We start from the raw sequence: 21,321 nt of genomic DNA on the forward strand, positions 1-21,321 counted from the left end.
TATTCTAGCCTGGAGGGCTTTTTACCCCAGCCTTGTTGACGACATCAAAACAATCTACTGCACCAGAAAACCACAAGATATCACCACACGAGACATCATGTCACGGCGACTTGTTATAGACATGTTCGAAGAGACTTCTCGTCTTCACCCAGAGAGAGTCTTCATTGTGTTTGAAGATAAAAATTACACTTATGCGATGATCAACGCTATGGCCAATAGGGTGGCAAATGTAGTGGCTCGCTGGAATCTCAGTGTAGGCGATGCAGTGGCTATGATGATATATAATTCCCCAGAATTTCTCTGGACATTTCTAGGTTAATTTTCAATTTATTCAATTCCAAGACTTTTAAAATACGTATGTATGGAAGTGTGGTGTTATATCACAGATCAACATTAATTCATGTTATAACAATATTGTAAAAAGACGCATGAGTTGACATAAAAATAAATCATTGCAATATGTAGAATTACATGTAAGTTGTTTTCGTCAAACCCTCTATTAACACTCCTTTCATCAAACATCTAATTTGCAGATAAGAAATTAAATACTTTGAAAATAACTTGCATTGTACTCGCAGGTCTTCTGAAGCTGGGGCTAGCTGGTACTTTTATCAACTATCATCTACAAGAAGAGCCATTAATTCACTCTTTAACAGCTAGCCAGACTAAGTATCTCATCGTCGGTAAAGGTAACGTCTACTGATTTATACATAATTTACAAATAACTGATATTATGCATCACGAATCATTAAATAATGTAATATAATGTAAATATAGAAAACCAAGATATAATAGACAAAATTGCTAATGTACCACTCAGTTTTCTCATATTATACTTTCATTTAAATTACTTGAATTACGAGAAACATTTGTTAAATAACACTTTTACCCTCTGAATTATGGAACCACACCCTCCAGCCCGATAGAACTTAGCAACAGTCAACATTGCTTGACGACGGGTGATATTCCAATAAAAAAGGAGTAATTGCGCGGAATCTAAGGAAGCGCGCTTTACCTTTTTTGTATTTGTTCAAAACATTCAGTGTAATATAATTAATACAACATGTAGATAAGGATAATATGAGGATAACCCTCAACTACTCTAGTATATGCATTGCGCCTTGGTTGACAATGGTTTTCTTGGGGTGAAAATTTTCAATGTTACCCTCAACTACATGCAGTATGTATATATTGTTTATTGAGCCTTTACCTAATTGACTCTTATATATCTTATATGCCTTCTTACCCAAATCAGTCGAATTGGCAAATGTTTTTGTGTCATGACAAAATCCTCGAATGACTTCCTTGCCTGAAAACCAATATCCCAAAGTCCACTAAGCACCGTTTTTGCCCTGATATGAAGTTGGTGGCTACCGATGGTGATCAGTGATCATTTGCAACGGAAGCGGTTTCACAGTCAAAATCAATAGTATAGAGCGATTTGTTCATCATTTCACCTCTTAGTCACCCAGTCCTTTGGTGTCCTTATCTCGTCCGTCACACTCCTGGTTCCCCAAGTTTTGTGAAACAACCTTGCAATTCCCAAGTGGTGATGACGAATGAATGCTGTCGCAATTCCACTGCTTATTAATCTATTCGCAACAATATTTCACTAGAAGAAAGAAATATCTTTAAAATGTATATATTTTTCTTTTCTTTTCTTTTCTTTTTTTTTTTTTTTTAAAATCGTTTCAAAGGAACATTCTCCAGACACCATAATGACTAATTTAGCACACCCCTCTCGGATCAAACACCGCATGTGTTATTTTTTTTTTCTAAGTTTTTTTTATTAGTATACGTGTTAGTTTTAAGAACACAAATACAGAGAAGAAAATGAAAATCTATTCTTCCAAAAACCGCGAGCACGACTTTCATGTTTTCTGTGAAATGGTTACGCTTCAGTTAATGTGTATTTATTTATAAGATTAGACATTTGAAAGAGTTACTTTTTAGGTAAGTAACATTTTTATATATCAAATATTTCATAATCAACTTCTGGAAAGTTTAAATATAAATTTTCTTTAGTGGCGCGTTGGCAATTTTGTCTAGTGTATACCTTTTTACATAATGTAAAAGACAAATTTTCGAAATCCACCTCACAGGTTCTGAACTTCTAGACACAATAAAGAGTGTTTGTGACAAGCTTCCTGGAGACTTTCAAATCTTTGTATCAGGAACCTCAGCTGTATTGCTCCCCGATAGATTTACATCGTTTGATTTACAAGTGATGCAGTCACTTCCGGTAGCTGTCTGCCAATCAGCACGAGAGAAGGTGACGTTGCTAAGCCCAGTTTGCTACATTTATACTTCCGGCACGACGGGTCAGTATTTTAGATCGTTCGCTATATTCCACAGAAAAATGGTATCTTAAAAGTCGAAATACACTGGATAAGAATATATATGTAGCTGTCATTCTTGCATAATTTTACGTTTGAATCATTTGGATAAGCTGTACCTAGATTGGATAGGAACTGTGTAGTGGAAAGAGATAGAATTTCTCATCAGTATTTTTGGATGATAGACAAGCAAATTCAAAGAATTGTAGTTCCCCGCTTTCGGTGTCTTAATGATTGGGATGCAGTTATTTAGGGCTGGGACGATATATCGAGATATCGATAATATCGATTCAATGTGAGGATGATACGCATATCGATACGTATGAAGAAATATCGACATATTTCCCAAAAAATTCTGACTAATGTTTTTCTTTGTTAACTTAACATTTTGGGTTTAATATGTAAAATAAATATGCTTAATATAAATATGAATATGAAATACATAATTAAGACCAAAATAATTAAGTTTTACAACAGATATACAACTTCTTTGAATAAATTATTCTTATTTGTGAAGAAATATCTTGTTCATTTCAATATAAAAAAAAGAATTTATAACCAATTAAACATATCGTGATACATATCGTATCGTGGCTCAAATATCGGGATACGTATCGATATAGAAAAAGTTGTATCGTCCCAGCCCTACAGTTATTTGTGGTATATTGTAACTGTTTTGTATGTGTGTCTTGTCAGTGCATCATAGAAAAAGATACAATTTATTGAATTAATGAAAGGTATGGCAAAGATTAAAGCTTCTCAAACCTGCACCAAACTTCAAGATTAAGGTCATGAGGTCCAATTAATTATAATACGATCCAAAAGGTCTTGTCATAAGTAATGCACATGTGGAAAAAAAGAAAGGCCTGTCTATACTGGAGAAAAAGTTATGAACAAAGTTAAATTTTTTGATAAGTAGGCCAAACCTCTTGGTCAATGTTATGAAGTCAAAAACGATATACCTTTCTGAAAGGTGTTGTCATATGTAATGAAAATGTAAAAATTTAAAAGCCCTACCCTCTCTCATTCAAAAGTTATTACCAGTGACAATTCTGACAAACAAATTAAAAAATGTGGTTCCCTGCTTTCAGTATCTTAGTTGTTTTGATGCAGTTATTTATGGCATATTGTAATTGTCTTGTTTGTGAGTCCTTCAACTTCTAGGTCAAGGTCATGAAGTCAAAATGATATACCTTTCTGAAAGATGTTGTCAGAGAAATATACATGTAAAATATGAAAGCCCTATCTTCTCTCATTCAGAAATTATTACCAATGTAAAAAAAAAGAATTAAAAGACTAGGTTAAACTTTAAAGTCATGGTAACGAGGTTAAAAACCAGAGTACATTCGGAAAGTTCAGACAGTTAATGCACATGTCAAATGTAAATGGCCTATCTTCTTTCGATCAAAATTATCATCAACGTTAAAATTTTGAAAATTAGTTCAAACTATAAAGTATAATAGTACATTTTGAAATGCTTGTCACAGGTGATGCACATGTCAAATACGAATGCCCTACCTTCGATTCGCTCCTTCAAAAGTTAGCACGACTGATAAAATATTTGAAAATTAGGTCAAACTTGAAGGTCAAAATCACAGGATCAAATATCATAGCAGAAATCAGAAACTTTTTGACACAGGTAATGCACTTTTCAAGTATGAATACCCTATCATTTTCCATTCAAAGGTTTTCACAAATGTTAATTTTTTTAACATGAGGTCAGACATCAAGGTCACAGGATAAAAAAAATACAGCATGATTGGAAAGGTCTTGTCACAGGAAAGGCACATGTCAAACATGATTCAAAAATTACAACCAATATTAATTTTTTTTAAGTTTGCCAAACTTTAAAGTCAAGGGGCAAAAATCATACTATACTAATATTTGGAAAGGTCCTATTAAAGGTAATAAACATGTGAAATATGAAAGTTCTATCTCTTCTCTTTTAAAAGTTAAAAGTAATGTTAAAATTTTTGAAAAGTAGGTCAAACTTCAAAGTCAAGGGGTTAAAAATCATACTATATTTGGAAAGGTCTCATCACAGTGTCACAGGTTATGTACATGTGAAATATGAAAGCCCTATCTTTTCTCATTCAAAAGTTGTGACCAGGGTTAAATTTTGTTAAAAGTATTGAAAAGTAGTTCAAACTTCAAGGTTACAAAGTCAAAATGTATACTATATTTGGAAAGGTATTGTCAAAGGTAATGTACATTTGAAAAATGGAAGCTCTTTCATTTCTCATTCAAAAGTCATGACCAAGATTAAAGTTTGTTAAAGTTTTTGAAAAGTAGGTCAAACTTGAATGTCAAGGTCACCATGTCAAAAATTATTCTATATTTGTTATAACCAAGGTTAAAGTTTTTGTGACAGATAGACTGACAGATGAATGAGATTTAATGTCCCCTCACTTTCGCGAAAGCGGGGCACAATAATTATACAACGAAATTTGTTATAACCAAAACTTGAATTGATCTTGAAATGTTTAAAATTTACCAATAATTGAATAATTGTCAATTTTGCCCCTAAGGGTTACCAAAGCCAGCAATAATTAACCAAGCCAAAGCGATTAGACAAACGCATGGTTACCGCGCCATCGACTTCACTCAGCAGGATGTGACGTACGTTGTGACACCATTATATCACAGTGCTGCCACCTGTGTTGGTGTCTTTAATACAATAGGTGAAGGTAAGGCATGCAATGAAATTTCTTACCACACAACATGGTGTTTGAAGTGTAAAGTAAATGTACGTCTTCCGCCTTGAAATAATTGAAAGACTATGTCTGCAATGTTTATGTTTGTTTTGAATATATATTATGAGGAGATATAGATTAAGTGTGACGTCCGATAAAATTTATTTTAAAAATAGCATCTTCATAAATGCATCCATGCCTTAAAGAAATTACGAGTCTTTCATTTCGAAAAAAAAAATAGAAAATTCATTCTTGGTAACTTGTAAGGGCTTGTTTGCAATATGTGCAGATGTCGAGTTCGCACGCTTGAAGTTAGGCATCAGCTCAGTTAATGATGGTGACCAACACCTAAATGATACTAGTATTGTTGTGTAAGAACAAGTGTGCTAGTGAATTTCGTTTTTCCTTATTATCCCCTCGCAAAGAAATTGAAGGAGACATAGTAAAGCGCATGTGAGTGTGTGAATGGATGGATGAGTGCGTGTGTAACGGAAGTGATAATTTATATCGGGATCAGCCAATATGCTGCCTTGATGAATTGAATATTTGTTGTTATTCAACTTGTTTTTCGTAATTTTTGTGTTGCAATCATAGAAATATAAATGAAACAAACTAAACATGTGATTTAGTATTTTGTATGAGGGTGTGTGTGAATTGAGTTGTGTGTAATCGGGTTCGGAATTTCTTTCCTCGACTCGTAAGTTAATGGAAGTATCAGGGTTATCTTAAAAGTTTTACAAGTTACGTGTCATGTTTTGATAAATATAGAGGAGTTCATAAATACATGTAAACATGTACGTTTCGATGATAGCAACCATCGCATAAGCATTTTACGTTTGGAAGATTATTCTCAGTACTTAGGCCGATTCCGGCTTTAGGCCCTAATTAATTGATGTTTAATAATGTTCTGTTCTGGTGTAGATTGAGTCAGGAATGAATTTCAGTTAAAAAATATGATAAGCATTTTGTTTTATAATTCTTTTTACAAACAACCATTTTCTTTTGTTTTGATGCGAGTAGTGAGTGTGTACGTAACAGGCCCCTTAGAAATGTGCTTTTTTGCGATGAGGTCCTCCGCTTTGCGGTGCTTTTGTTTCATATATGTATATATTGTGTGTGAATTATATAGTACAGACACATCTAGTTTTCTCATAATTCTCTACAAAAGTGATATTTTGATAGTTCTATTTTTTATTTAATCGCATATGATAACAGGTGCAACTATAGTCCTACGTAGGAAGTTCTCAGCAAGCCATTACTGGGAGGACGTCCGTAAATATAAGGTGACCGTCATTCAATACATAGGAGAGCTGTGTCGATATCTGCTCCGTCAGCCAAAGGTAGCGATTAAGTATACATAGATCTAATGAAATTTTAATCACATAACAATCTCTGTTACTGATAAGACATATATACGGTAGAAAACAACAAATAAAGATTGGTTTTTAAATGTCACTTTTTCCGGGAAATTGTTCTCTCCTATAGGTCAATTCTTTTGTAATAGTGAATACATCCTTTTCATTTAGATACTGGTCCCCCCTTCCCACACTTTTTGCTGTCCAGGATTTGGACAGTTTTAATTAAGTTTTTAGGGTTTTTTTGGTTTGCCGAATTATTTTGGAAGTTTGCCCTCCTTTTTTTTTTTTTTTTTTTTGCTTGTCGCATTCTTTTGGGAAGTTGCCCCCCCCCCTTTTTTTGAAACCATTGCGACGGGCCTGCTAACGTTAGTTTTATGAAAGATGCAGAACTTCTACCAGTGTTGGACAGATTTTTGTTGAAAATCAAGTGTGGTGCAAATAACAAAATTAAAAAGAAAAATAATTCTGATACCCTGAACTAGTGTAGTCTGCTATTTCAACACAGCGTTTCAAAATGGAACGTTTTATGTTCAATCTTTCAGAATCCACAGGACGGTGTTCATTGTGTAAGGGCGGCGTTTGGTAACGGACTTCGCAGTGACATTTGGAGGGAATTTAAGACACGCTTTAAGATTCCTCGAATCTACGAATTTTTTGGCGCCACAGAGGGAACGGCTATTTTACTGAATTGTTGTAATAAAGTCGGTGCGGTAGGAAGATGGTCTCCTCTCATAGTCAGTATAACACATTTTTTCTGTGTGATTTTACGAGAGAAAAAAAACTCTTGGATATCTCATGTAACACAGTGTGGTTACATAAAGAGAAAGCTTATGTAAAGAAAAGGGACGAGCAATATAGTCTTCACTGTCTTGTGCTTACAGAGATGGATGAATGGCAAAGGAAAAGGTTTCTGCATTGTAAAGTTCGATTCGGTAACTAATAAGCCAATCCGTGGGAGGGAAGGAAAGTGTGTTCTGATAAACCCAGGTAAAATCCTTGTACCGTGTTTTTCTGGAAAAAAAAAGAAAGAAAAACTTGGAAGACACGTTCAAATTAGTCAGTTGAATAGAAAATGATTTTTTTTTAAAATAATGTGCTTTGGTACATATTTTATCATTATACACATATCCACTTCGGGATCATATTAAATCCCATAATCTCAGTAAATATAATGCAACAGTGAAAATAATTTCCTAGAAATACAGTAAGGAGACGGGATATGACTTTTTTTTCATTGTTATAATTCTTGAAAACTGGTGTAAAACTTCTAGGTGTTGAATTGATTTTACGGTTTTTTCTTCCTTAATATACTAGAGATTTTAGTGAATTTTCTTTACAGGTGAAACAGGTCTGCTTCTAGCTGTAATGCCACCCAATACTGATAAAATTTATCTGGGAACAAAAGAAATGGATGATAAAAAAATTGTACGAGATGTCCTGGAAAATGGCGACACTTTCTTCAACTTTGGAGACTCTGTGTACTTAGACTTTGATTATTATGTGTATTTCCGGGATAGAATTGGTGATACCTTTAGGTGAGGAGTTCGGCTTAAAGTTCCTTAGGACTAATGACCCTCTGCTCTAAATTTCACAATTTTTTTAAACTTGCCAACATAGATCAGTATTAAGAGCTATAGCATTATATTCAAATGAAAAATAATATTAGGTATGAAGCGCTCCTTATTTTTTCGGAGATGATTTTTATGTCAGACTATGATGTGAAGAACACAGAGAATAGGAAGAGTAAATATATTATCAGAACATAAAGTTAAAAATATGAGGTGTACGTATATCAAAATAATATTTAGTGTCACGCCTAGTGAAATCAAATTAGAAAACATAATAAAGCGCTGCTTCCTAAGAATATCATAATGTTATTTGTGCTTGAAAGAAAAGAATACCATTAGCACGAGTTATCTTTCTTATAAATCCTTTTTTCAATGGAAAAAACTATAATACTAATAAAAATTCTAAAAATGGTACCTGATACATTAAAACATCTTTAAAAATAGTTCATTTAAAGATAGAACTTATTCAATTTGTAAGGGCTTTAAAACTGGATTTAAGTGTTAAATGTCATATATAATAAAACAATTTGAAAAGTACAAGCAAAAGGAAAAAGAAGTTAAAATGTTTCCATCATACGTCAGATTTGATCAAATTAACTACCGGTACTTAAAGGTCTCAATACGTTCCATTTCCATTAGTGAACTCTTCAAAATTAGAGGCGCGTTTAGTCATCTGACTGGGACAGCATGGCGTTGCGGATAATACAGAACATGCCAATCTCAATCCAATTTTAAATGTTAAATGTATTTTTCATTCCAATTAAAGAAAAGAAGAACTAAAAAACATATGTAGGAGAGCGAGAACCCTAAATTTATCATCCATTAATAAAAAATACGACATTTCCGAGACATGTGTATTTTATTTAGATGTACCATTCGATAAATAGATACATACGATCAACAATAGATATAAATTGATATCGTTGTCATTCCTACTCTTGATGTATATAAAGTTCACAATAATAAAATATTTCATTTGCATTTTCTTAGGATTTGTTCATCAACATTCAACATATTGTTTACATGTTTATGTTACGTTTGTCCCAGAAATCCCGCGAAATTTGTACATTTTCCGACTTTTTCACAAAAGAGCGCACTAAGAAGTATAATTCTTCCATAGTGGAAATACAACGTAAACTCTGGTGAAACAAACTTTGATCGAGTAATATTAGGATTTTTTACTTGGAAAGTTATCTCTCTTATCAGAGGGTCGGTCCCCCTTAATCAGCTGTTCATGCAAATTCTAACTTATAAAACATTAAAGACTGTTTAGACGTATTATTTTTCCTAAAGGTGGAAAGGTGAAAATGTATCAACAACAGAAGTGGCCCATGTTTTGACGCAACTTCAATTTATTCATGACGTCAATGTGTATGGTGTATCGATTTCCGGTATGTGTTTTCATTTCTTTTAATTAAATTACGTAATTAATACTATGTTGGTTTGTAATGTGATTTACGGTATGACCGTTGGGGCGAGCGCAGGTTGTACTCGTTACCCTCAAAATCCTTCACAACTTTTGATCCGCTTCCTCATAACATCAAGAGACCCAGTCTAGACGTTAGTTTCACTTCCATAACGGAGTCTATATAATGCAAAATTTTTAACGAAAGGCATTGTAATGTAGATACAATTATTTATGTTTGAATTCCTTAAGCTCTCTGTAAGAACTAAATCTTCACAATAGGTTTAATTCCGGTTCAGCTATGATCGCCATTATCGCATGGTATTGTGGTAGCAAAAGATTTCAGTTTGAATTTCCTCTGTTCTTACACGTTAGCATATACATAGTACATGTATATAGAACTCGCTGCACCTCTGTTAACTACCGGTAATATTCTGAATTCTAAAATAATTGTTTCCTATGGTTTAGCTAGACTTAAAACTTCCAACTGTTTGGACAAAATTTATATTTTGAAGGAAATGACGGTAAAGCTGGCATGGCAGCAGTTCAGCTAGAAGACGGTTTTAAAATGACAGATGAAACTCTTAAACGACTCTACGAACATGTATTCAAACACCTTCCGCACTATGCTCGCCCTATTTTCATCAGAGTGGTCTCAGAGTTTGTAACAACTCAGACAATGAAGCACCGGAAGTTGGAGTTGGTGGAGGAGGGATTTGATATAGATGTAATCAAGGACCCACTTTTTGTGATTAATCATAAGTCAAAGACGTATGAACCCCTCAATATTTCAAACATTGGCACCATAGTTACATCAAGACTGTAGATTTCACATACTTACATCAAGACTGTAGATTTCAATCATTGGCACCATAGTTACATCAAGACTGAAGATTTCAATCGTTATTTCCAAATGTAAAAAAGAAAACATTTAAATGTTTAATCAGTTTAGTAGTTCAGATTCATTTTCCAATCATGATGAGGTTATAAATTATTTTTTGGTGGTACAATATAATTTGCTGTATGATAAGTGATGGCAAAAAGGAAGAAATCGGTGCTAAAGCATTTTACCCTATATTCTTTTATGGCAATTTAAAGCCAATACAAGCATCAGAAGCCATGGATAAAGCTTACAGAAGACTTCAATTTGGTGCATATGTATAATTTTATCAGTAATCTAATGCAATAACAAAGTTTTAAGGATACAACTGATTTATATCTGGAACGAACGCGCGCGCGAGCGCGCGCGCACACACACACACACACACACAATAAATACTAGTATTCTGGTTAATCAGTAGAATGCCAATTATTAATTTTCAATTCAATTTCCCATAGTTATTATTCGCAACAAATGTGACATTTGATATTGATTCATATTCAAGGTATTTATGTAATTTACATTTTTTCCTTCAATATTGTCTAAGGTTATTTGAAAAATCGATGATAATGGTTACTTTTGATGTCATTAACTCGACTAAAAATGTTCGCATTTGTCATACATCGAAATTTTTATTGATATGTAAAACTGGCTGAACATAAGAAACTGGAGCTGGGTAATGCATGTTAACTTTTTTCTTAAGTCAAAATACTACTTAAATTAAGATTGGACATTTCTTAACCTTCCGCAAAAGATACGGGAAGATCAACGTGTTTATGTTGTTAAGTCCACTAAAATAGCGTTATTATATTTTGAAGAAAAAAAAATTCTCTCCACCTTGTCATTTGTCATTTAAACAGTTGTTATCTTCAATTTCCCTGAAAGTTTATCAGAACACCTAAATTGTTACATCTCTAATGTTATATTCCCAAAAAACTGTTGCAGTAACATTTATATTATTAATAAGTCAGTATTTTTACCTTTTTGAGGAAATACAATCACAGCTGAAATTCATATATTATTATTATTTCTTAATTTGTCTATATTTTTTTTAATAACAGGTACTAGCAGTTTTTTTTTTTGTTTTTTTTTAAAACTTTGTTTTGCAAGTCATACTAAGTTACCTTGAAAAATATACGATTTTATGCAATTAAGCAGTAAATTTATTTTGTACATACTAAAACATCTATTTTCCTTAACCTAGCCCTAAATATTATCACATAATTTAACTATTTTTTTCGTAAGAGAGAGAGAGAGAGAGAGAGAGAGAGAGAGAGATGAAAAATAGGTCAAAACAGTCTGTGAACTTTGTATCTTATAAACCAGTTGTGCTTCCTAAACAATTACTAGTACATGTACGCTACAGAAATGCCTGGTATTTAAATTTTAGCATTTTGATTGGTTTGTTTTCTTAAGAACTGAATGTCTCTCTGAGGATAAAATAACTCTATTTATAGATATATATATACAGGGAAAATTTGGCCCGTTTTATTTTCGCCTCTTTTGCCCTCGTTGCAAGTTGTAGAATTCAAAGAAGAAAGCGTTATCTCTTTGATACACCTGTGTATGGGAGAATTTAAAATGGATAAAAATTGCAAATGTTTAAGGGCGGAAATAAAAAGAGGCGAAAATAAACCCTCTTTACAGTACGGATGCCTCATTCACTAAAAGGCAACAAATGCAATTTTTTGTAGGGATCAATGCCTCCATGCAGCACCCTCTTTGAGGTTAAGATAGACCAAAGTGTACTAGTATTTGGTTCTTTATACATTAAACATAGAATTCAAGTTCCCGGGATCAGGAATGGTGCAACAGGGTGCAAAGAATTATACAGTGGGAAATTTTGAGAATCTTTGACGATAAGAATTGTTTCAATTTTCTCAACTAAGTACTCCAGTGAAATCGGAGGGTTTATTTCTTTAATAAATCATGTGACTGTTAATACGAATGGACTGTATTCTTCATCATATTAATGGTTTATTCTTTGTAGTGAGTGTTTAATTGATACAGCAAACAGTGAGGTCATGCAACCTCTCTCTGCCTTACGCCTTTAGATCGAGTATATTAAAAATAAATTGACTTATATTTTGGAAATTGATGTTAATATTTCAGACATTTTTTTTATATACATATCTTCATAATTATCTGGTACTAGAACAAAATTTATTCAAGTTCGTAAACATGTCACTCATATAAGTATTGTTTGTTCGCGTACTGAAAACTGCGCTTGCGCAAATTTTCACGCGGAACCCCTCGGCAAATTCACACGGACGTTTTTCGTAATGTAGACTTTATGGCATTGTTTAACCCTAGGGTGATCATGCATGACAGTGTCACTACTTTATATTTAATATAATTCTCGTCGTAACTATAGACCTTTGCCTTCATCTTGTTTTTTCATGTGGGAGAAGCCGAGAAACAAACATTTCTAAGAATTTCTCACAGGTCCTTCGACAGGGAACATGTTACTCTGTCACAATAGTTTTGCATATTTCTGTACATATTAGAGAGGAACTTTGTTTTTAATGTATATTCCTTATTTAATTGTGAGAAGTCGTAAATCTTGTCTAATCGTATGTTAATGAATTCTAGAAGTGCTTGCGCCGGTGTGATTTTCTGATTTGACATAAGAACAATTTTTTAAAAAGTAATGGGCGTGCATGGACCATTTTTCTGTGGAGTTTTATTTGCGGTGGGATATATTGGATTAAAATTTGCTGATGGCGCTGAAGGTACGTTTCTGCTTTACATGTACATTGTCCTGACGACATTAAACCATTCTTGTCCGATATTTACACTATAAATAATTCCTTTCGTCGAGTTAAAGTTCTCGCGATCCCTCTGCGTAAAGATATGCATGAAAAATTCCTTGAACATGTCATAATGCAGGCGACCACGTAGTCCTCGACAAATTCGATGTAAATATATACTTCCAATATTAAGTTATTTGTACATGAATTGCATTATACTTGAATTCCTTTTGGACTGTAGTGCTTCATTTGTACGTATTTAGAACAAAATATTTGTGTATTATGTGTTTCCCTAAATTGGTTCTCAACGCCAGTCCTTCGGTTAAACGTAAAGTGCACGCACGTGAAGAAGACCAGACACATTAAATGAATGTGCTTACCATGAGCGGATGATGTACACACTGTCAATTTCGTGAAGAGGTCACCTTTTTGAAATTCTGACATGCTAATATTATGAAAAGAGTTTGAGTTTGATCTAATGTCAAAAAATTCTTTAGATATGCCTAAAAATAATAAATCTGTTAAATGTACTGATTTTGTGTAATAAAAAAGTTTTTTTCAGTTCAAACAACTATCAACCAAAAACAGAAAAATACTATATTTCTTTCTAGCGTCGTTTGTCCAAAAAATAAAAATGTTACACTTGGAATAGCAAATAAAAACTTGACAAATAGATGAATAAAACGATAATTGTATTTAAGGATACATAAATCAAAATTGACAAGTATATTAGACGATTATCAATCACATTAATTTTAACATAACTCTAGGGTCCTAGAAACTTAATCGACATGTATCGCCCCAAGTTACGTAACACAGTCAAGACCAGTAGTTATCAAACACAGAGGGCTGTTTAAAATGCATGGAATTAATTATTCTTGTAATATTAAGATGTAAGTTTGTAACTAACTAGTTGTTTCAGAACATCACATAAATAATTAGCTACATACGCGCTCTTGCCTGTGGGGCAACATAAAACTTAACCCCGTGAAAGTTGTACATCAGGCCAACAGGACGAGAAAAATGGCTCCTCTCAGAGCCTCTGTCAGTATTTGTAATTTTTGCCATATTTTATTTTTTATAATGTCCAAAAAAGAAAATAATAATAATACTAGTATTGGTTAGCTTATATGTCCAAATAAAAGAGTTTTTACGTTAAACTTTAAAGAGAGCTGACGTATGATTCCTCAAGGAAATGAAGTTTAAGAGGTTAAGTTTTGTTTTACCAAATGCACATCTTCAGCGAGATAGGTTGGATTCTATTACTTCCCTACAGGGGTTTTCCGTATAAAATCACGAGTGTATATGAATATAAATTGTTTTTATACAAATTATTATGGAGACGTGTATCTATAGATTTTTAGATAACCCCATTACTTATGAGTTTAATTGCAAGAAAAAATGAGGAGGTGGAATACAGCCATTGCGGTGATGAAGAGTAACAACCGAGCTTTGGCCTGCACAGGCTATATATATATATATATATATATATATATATATATATATATATATATATATATATATATATATATATATATATATATATATATATATATATCTTAACCAATATATACCAGGAGAAAAGTAAAAGACCTTTAATTTACAAACGGACAGATGTCTTTAGAATTTTACTATTTGTAAACGCTCTCTCAGAGCTACAAACTTATGATGACAATAACAATCCCGTACAGTTCATTTTTAGTTTGTGTTTTCAGTACCATCGGACTAGCAGCACGGGTCCCTGTCTTTATCGTTTTAGCCAAGTAGCCATAACGCACGGTCAAGGAACGGCGCAGTTTTTTCGCACTGCCTTGGTCAACCAAGGTCATCCACACTGTGCACCATGTGACGTATCTTTTATTCTTCTTTTACGATTTATTTAGTATTTATTTAGTATACATAATTCACAGGTCGTATATAAAGAAAACACTCTATTTGCGAAATATTTGGTGCCGCCGATTTCGTTTAAGAAAATCTAAAAACAAGAAATAATGATCACATATTGATAAAAGGCTATAGATTTCACATTTACTTTGAAAAACACAACAAACATGGTGTTCTTTGACTTATCATTATTGAGGAATCCTAATCATCCAAGAAGGAACAATAAGTCAAATCCAGATACTTTTAATAATAATTTGACATATGGCAGCGAGGACATACGAAAAATCTTTTGCCGTCATTAAATCTTAGGTTTAATCTGCTACGATTGCGTCCGTGAAAAGCACTTAAGATTCATCTATTTGACAAATGTAAGCCTAAAGTAATTTTAAGTTGCACGAAATGCAAATGTGCATACCCCTTCTCCTTTACTTCTGTATTTGACTTTTTTCAGCCGATGGCAAATATCATAATTCCACCGTACTTGTCTTAAATGAACTCTAGAAGATTCTGATAAATAAATAATCGTCCATGGTTTTTGTTGTTGTTGTTGTTGTTTTTTTTTTTTTTTTTTTTTTTTTTTTTTGTTTTTTGTTTTTGTTAATGCAGGTTTTAATTTATGCACGTGAAGCAGAATTTATTCAGACTTCTATATGAGTAGAAAAAAACACTTGCTGTTGCTTTCAACTCGACATTTCGATATATCGACGACGTATTATCAATTAACAATAGTTACTTCCAATCATATGTCAACTTGATATATTCCAGTGAGCTTGAAATTAATGATACCAAGGAGTCTGACACATCTGTTTCATATTTGGATAATTTACTAGAAAAAAAAAACGTTAATTATAACTTAACAACTTTATGATAAACGTGATGACTTATCGTCAACTTCCTTTGTTTATATAGTAATACATGTATATCCATTTTATCTGCTTCTGGAATTTATGTCTCCCAGTTGATTCGATACGCAAGAACATGCTCTACGTACGAACAATTTTTATAACTAAGTCAATAGTTGGTCGATATAATGACCTTGTCAGCAAATACAATCTATCATTAAGTCGCATGCTGACTGACGTTTTTCATACTAATTGTTAGGCCATTATTTACACACTGAATTATCTACGGATTTTGTGTTTACCCGATCATGACAAGGAGAACACGGCGGATGTGACCGGTCGGCAGGGGATGCTCCCTCCTCCATGGCACCCGATCCAACCTCTGATGCTTTTAGAGGTCCGTGTTTGCTCTGCTCCCGATTTGTATTGTTTCAATGGACTTTTGAGCTTGATTACTGAGTATTATCTCCATATTTCTTGCAAAGATTACCTCTGATTTAAAGCGGGAGTAGCCACAGTTAATGATGCTATGTTTGACAGAACACCTAGTTGATTGACTTATGTGTAGTGGTAGTACATGTCCTAATACTAACACGTCTACTAGCCAACACCGCGATTTTCCATTCATTTAATTTGTTGTAACCCAATAAACTCACAAAAACTCATTAACATCAAATTTAACTTACGCCTTTTTATATGCCCTGATTCAACTGTTCCTTGTGGCTATAGTTCTAAGCTACCACTAACAGACAGACAGTCAATGTATCACGTGTTCAACTTAGCAATATTGTGCAATATATGTAGTTGCGGTTTATGACATTGCTTTTTTTTTACCTACATACGTAAGCATAACAGGCTGTCTGATGAGGCTTGACGTAAAAGGCGTGATAGATGAGTTGCATTTGGAAAAGTATTCAAAAGAACACATCAGGTGTCGACCTTGTATGCGCCACATCCTAATAACGAGGCCACATGCCACGGGGATATCACTAGTATGCTTATTTTTGGTGATAAATACCAATGGCAATGTGCATGCAGACATATGAATGAAAGATCCAATTAAAGAAGGTACAAATATCCGATAAAAAAAGAAAAAACAAAGATAAAATGAAAAAATCCGTTTATTTTGCAATGAACCAAAGGATTTTACATTCTGACATTTGAATTACAGATTCGGCAAAACAAAGTTTAACATTCATTAATTTTGCTATGAAACACCACCTAGTTTGCTTATCTTGTGGTTTGCGACAAAACAAACTGAACAAGATAATTTATAAACATAATTAAAACGATAAAAGTTGAGAAGTACAATGCCCAAAACGAGGGATAAATTCTTCAATCATCTTTGATCTACCCTACCACGACTTTATCCTCAATACAATATAAAGGCTTCCATTTGTGTGTGTGTGTGTGTGTGTGTGTGTGACGGAGTCAAATAACTGCTTGACATTGACCTGATTTTATACCTGCCCATGACAAAGTATTGTAAGAACTTTTATTCATATTCGGATTGTTGAATAAATACGCAAGCAATGAACATGTGCGCTAGCATGCACAGGAGATAAAGCGAAGTTAACGAACAGTGATCGATCTCAAAAACTCTACAATACAAATCTGTGAATAGGGCATATTAGGCGGGATCAGGTAACAAGAGGGAGAGCATTCCCTGTCGACCGGTCACACCCGCCGTGAGCCCTATGTATTGATTCAGTAGACGAATTATCCCATAGTAAATTTAATATGAAAATTAAGTCCAATTAATAAGTTATATTTGCTAATAAGGTCATTATAAGGACAATAAAATATACGAAATGCTGACTGTAAACGAGGTTATTGAAATCCCTGTAATATCAACTTAACTGTCACTGGTCTGCCTCGGTTTAAAAACTGATCGTACTCAGAGCATGCTCTTGAGTATCGAATAAGTTGGGAGACTTTAACACCATACGCAGTTGATCGCGGAATATTACTGCATAAAGACGTTTGTCATACAATTTAGTTGTTAGTTGGCCTTAGTAAAACATCCCTATGAAACAGATGTGGCAGACTCTGTTTTGACTTAAATTATCTGGAGTTCACTGGGATATATCGAGTCGACATATGAATGGAAGTAACTATTGTTAATTGATAAAACGTCGTCGATATGTCTGGATGTCGAGTTGAAGGCCACAGCAAGTGTTTTCTTCTTTTCATGTAGAAGTTTTTGAATAAATTCTGCTCCAAAGGAATACATTTGTATAAGAACAGGCCAGCTAAAAATTGAGCACAATTAATGCCCATCGGAATTCCAACAGTTTATTGGAAGACCTGGTCCCTGAAGACTGCATATAAGTTGTCAATGAGGAACCCAAGCATCCTTTTAATATCAACTTTAGAGTAGTTTTGCGTAGAATCAGAGTAATTTTTCACAACGTAATTTTGTAGAGGACGAGTCATAAATTTTAAAATTTCTGAGTTCTCATTATTCATTCCCATTATTGAGACACTGTTTTAAATATATGAATTGAGGACTGTATTGAATGCCGTAACTTTTATATGAGGTGGAATGTTTTCTCTTTCACGCATTGCTTTATTTTTCAATTTTCAAATGAATGATTGATTGTTGTATGTTGTTTTACGTCCCATTCGAGAATTTTTCACTCGTATAGAGACGTCACCATATAGGGGTGAAGGGCTACAAATTTAGACCTTACTCGGCATTCAGAGCCATTGAGCAGTGAGGGTTCTTTATCGTGCCTACCGTGACACGGTGCCTCTGTTTTTAAGGTCTCATCCGAAGTACCCGCAACTTTCTTCAAAATGCAGAGCGCTTGGCGAAGGAATAGTTGATACATTTTTTTTATCGACTTAGGTCAGTTGCGGCCGTGATTCGAACACACGACCTTCAGATCACAGAGCGAGCGCTCTACCAAATGAGCAACCGTGACGGTAATTTTCAATGAGGAATAAGATTAAAATTTTCTGAATCTTCTTAACTGTGGCTTAGAAGAAAATAAATTTAGTACCAAAGATTTTTATTGGCCTACTAGCCTGAATATGAGTTGTCAAAAGACATTTGTATCCCTGAATAAATATAATCATAAACATAATCACATTTGCCAGTTAACTCTGAATTCACAATGAATGAGCTCGAGTTTCTTGATATCAAATGAAAGTCATATAAAAAAGGTTTATAATTCTAACTTCTTAAGAGGGCCAATGTTTGATTTGTAGATAATTCTAACTTCCTAAGAGGGCCAATGTATTTGATATTTGTAGATAATTCTAACTTACTAAGGGGGTCAATGTTTGACATTTGTAGATAATTCTAACTTCTTTAGATGGCCAATGTTTGATATTTGTAGATAATTCTAACTTTATAAGATGGCCCATGTTTGATATTTGTAGATAATTCTAACTTCTTAAGAGGGCCAATGTTTGACATTTGTAGATAATTCTAACTTCTTAAGAGGGCCAGTGTTTGATATTTGTAGATAATTCTAACTTTATAAAAGGGCCAGTGTTTGATATTTGTAGATAAGATATATGTACGCCTGGTTGGAGGGGATTCGAATGGTTCCACCGGCCGAGTGGAGGTAGCTCGAAACACTTCCGGTCCCTGGGGGAGTGTCTGTGACGATTTATGGACAGAGCGGGAGGCCCAGGTTGTTTGTAGAAACCTAAACTACCAGTGGGGAACGGTAAGGGGGATTCAGGATTTCGCCTTTATTTCTCTCGTCCTTTGAGTCAATTGTAGTTAAGGTACAAGTGTAAAGTTAACTGTTTGCAACCCCTTCAGAGGCTACACATTTGTAACATTTTCTTTATTACATATTTTCACTTAGTGTAGTCTTTTTATTCAAAATTCGAACTATAGCTTTAAAAAATCTATAGAAAGTTTGTCTATTTTTAAATTATTAATTTAAAAAAATACATCTAAAACATCCCAATAAAAAATCTGGATATAGATTTAAACTTTATTCCCTGTTGTACCCTCTACTCATAATACATAATATTTACAATTGAAGTTATTATTTAAGCTACAACTGACGACATGGGTGACATGGTAGGCCTAGTAGTATGTTATATCAACTCTTACGAACACATTACTCTTATAGGTCCCTTGGCATACATAAGACATATAATTTATCTTTAGTTTCCTTTAAAATAAATACAGATTAACTATGGAAGCATTCTTTTGTAGTGAGAGGTCATTTTTTGCACATCTGACACTCTAGAAATTTATAAATTCTCATAATATTTATATATATATATTTTTTCTTGGTAAAATGTGCATAAAATTTACACATGAAATATATGGAGATAACGAACAGCATTCAAGCTCAAAAGTCCATTCAAACAATACAATTCAGGAGCAGAGCAAACACGGACCTCGTAAACATCAGAGGTGGGATCAGGTGCCATGGAGGGGAATCACCAAAACGATTAAAGTCAATGGCAAATTACGTCAAGTTTAAAACGACTCCTTGTTATACAGAAAGCGATATAAGACACTGGTTCAGCGAAAAAAGTTTGAATTTTAGATGTTTCGTTGTAATTATAATAAGTATCTCTTATTGTTCCTCGGTTTGCTTTCAATGGTAAATCCCGCACTAGGACCTTTTCCTTGCTAAATTAGTCTTAATACACTTATGTGGCTGAAGGAAAATTAGAAAACACTTTATAAGAAATGGATTTGTATAATTTCAGACTATCGATGTTTTGCCTATTTATGGCAGGACAATTGACCCCGATGCATTTACTCTGGAAGTTCTATACGTGGTAAAAAAGTATCATTGAAACAGAGTGAATAAATAATGCATTAATAGCTTTTCAATAATCAACTAAGCGTAACAAAGAAAATGTATATATATTATATGTGAGGCAGTCTGGAAATAGGGCTCTCATATACATTTTTATCAGTTATATACAGAAATTATATCACATATCGGGATTATTTAAGTTGTAACATATGTACATTAACCCGAAATAATTTATAATGTAACTTACTAAGGACATACATGTATTTACTGTGGACATATATTCGGTACTGTGTATCATCTTTCATTGTCTCTGAGTGCTCTAAGAAAAATAAAATTTCGACCAAAATATTCATACTTGCCATTTTCACGATTCACTTTGACGGCCGAAATCTATAACCATATGCAGCGATTTTTCTTATTTTATCTATTTGAAATATTGAATAGCACAGCCTACCGCTCGGTTTTATTTTGAGAAAACTAAACAATTGACTAGAAAAAAAATTAGGAAAGTATTTCCTGTCCATAGTAATTATCCTCCAAACGTGTTCGAATGGATCCTCGATAATAAACCTTTCAGATGCAGAGGGTAATTCATTTTCTGTTATCCACTGTTACGTGGTTCTTGTAATCTTTGTTCCAGACCCACTTATAACTCACTGTTTTTGTAATATTTGGTTGTTCCAGGCCCACTCTAACTCACCGTTCGGGGAAGGATCAGGGTCCATATTCTTAGATAACGTCCAGTGTGCGGGGACGGAGAATTCACTCAGTGAGTGCCAACATAACGGCTGGGGTGTACACAACTGTCGTCACTATGAGGATGCAGGGGTGTCCTGTTATAACAACTCAGGTGAGTTCCCACT

The 21,321-nt window shown here is 33.7% G+C and overlaps 2 protein-coding genes across 2 annotated transcripts in view; both read left to right on the forward strand.

Annotated features, from left to right (window-relative positions):
* LOC133182431 (long-chain fatty acid transport protein 2-like) overlaps positions 1 to 10,307 on the forward strand; it is a 26,798-nt gene extending 16,491 nt beyond the window's left edge. Inside the window, exons 8-17 of the mRNA XM_061317279.1 lie at positions 1 to 314; positions 579 to 689; positions 2,103 to 2,321; positions 4,865 to 5,023; positions 6,245 to 6,369; positions 6,930 to 7,121; positions 7,269 to 7,374; positions 7,727 to 7,922; positions 9,249 to 9,346; positions 9,876 to 10,307. The exon at positions 1 to 314 is cut by the window's left edge and continues 83 nt beyond it. Of these exons, the coding sequence (XP_061173263.1) occupies positions 1 to 314; positions 579 to 689; positions 2,103 to 2,321; positions 4,865 to 5,023; positions 6,245 to 6,369; positions 6,930 to 7,121; positions 7,269 to 7,374; positions 7,727 to 7,922; positions 9,249 to 9,346; positions 9,876 to 10,186 (1,831 nt within the window). The 3' untranslated portion in view covers positions 10,187 to 10,307. The remainder of the gene's footprint in view (positions 315 to 578; positions 690 to 2,102; positions 2,322 to 4,864; positions 5,024 to 6,244; positions 6,370 to 6,929; positions 7,122 to 7,268; positions 7,375 to 7,726; positions 7,923 to 9,248; positions 9,347 to 9,875) is intronic.
* A 2,419-nt stretch (positions 10,308 to 12,726) lies between these two features.
* The window catches only part of LOC133181775 (deleted in malignant brain tumors 1 protein-like), a 30,468-nt gene continuing 21,873 nt past the window's right edge, over positions 12,727 to 21,321 (forward strand). The window contains exons 1-3 of the mRNA XM_061316364.1: positions 12,727 to 12,972; positions 19,233 to 19,396; positions 21,143 to 21,308. Of these exons, the coding sequence (XP_061172348.1) occupies positions 12,891 to 12,972; positions 19,233 to 19,396; positions 21,143 to 21,308 (412 nt within the window). The 5' untranslated portion in view covers positions 12,727 to 12,890. The remainder of the gene's footprint in view (positions 12,973 to 19,232; positions 19,397 to 21,142; positions 21,309 to 21,321) is intronic.

Source organism: Saccostrea echinata, unplaced genomic scaffold, assembly GCF_033153115.1.
Source record: "Saccostrea echinata isolate AGI-Se365-2 ecotype Australia unplaced genomic scaffold, CSIRO_AGI_Sech_v1 ptg000009l, whole genome shotgun sequence".
Classification (NCBI taxonomy): domain Eukaryota; kingdom Metazoa; phylum Mollusca; class Bivalvia; order Ostreida; family Ostreidae; genus Saccostrea; species Saccostrea echinata.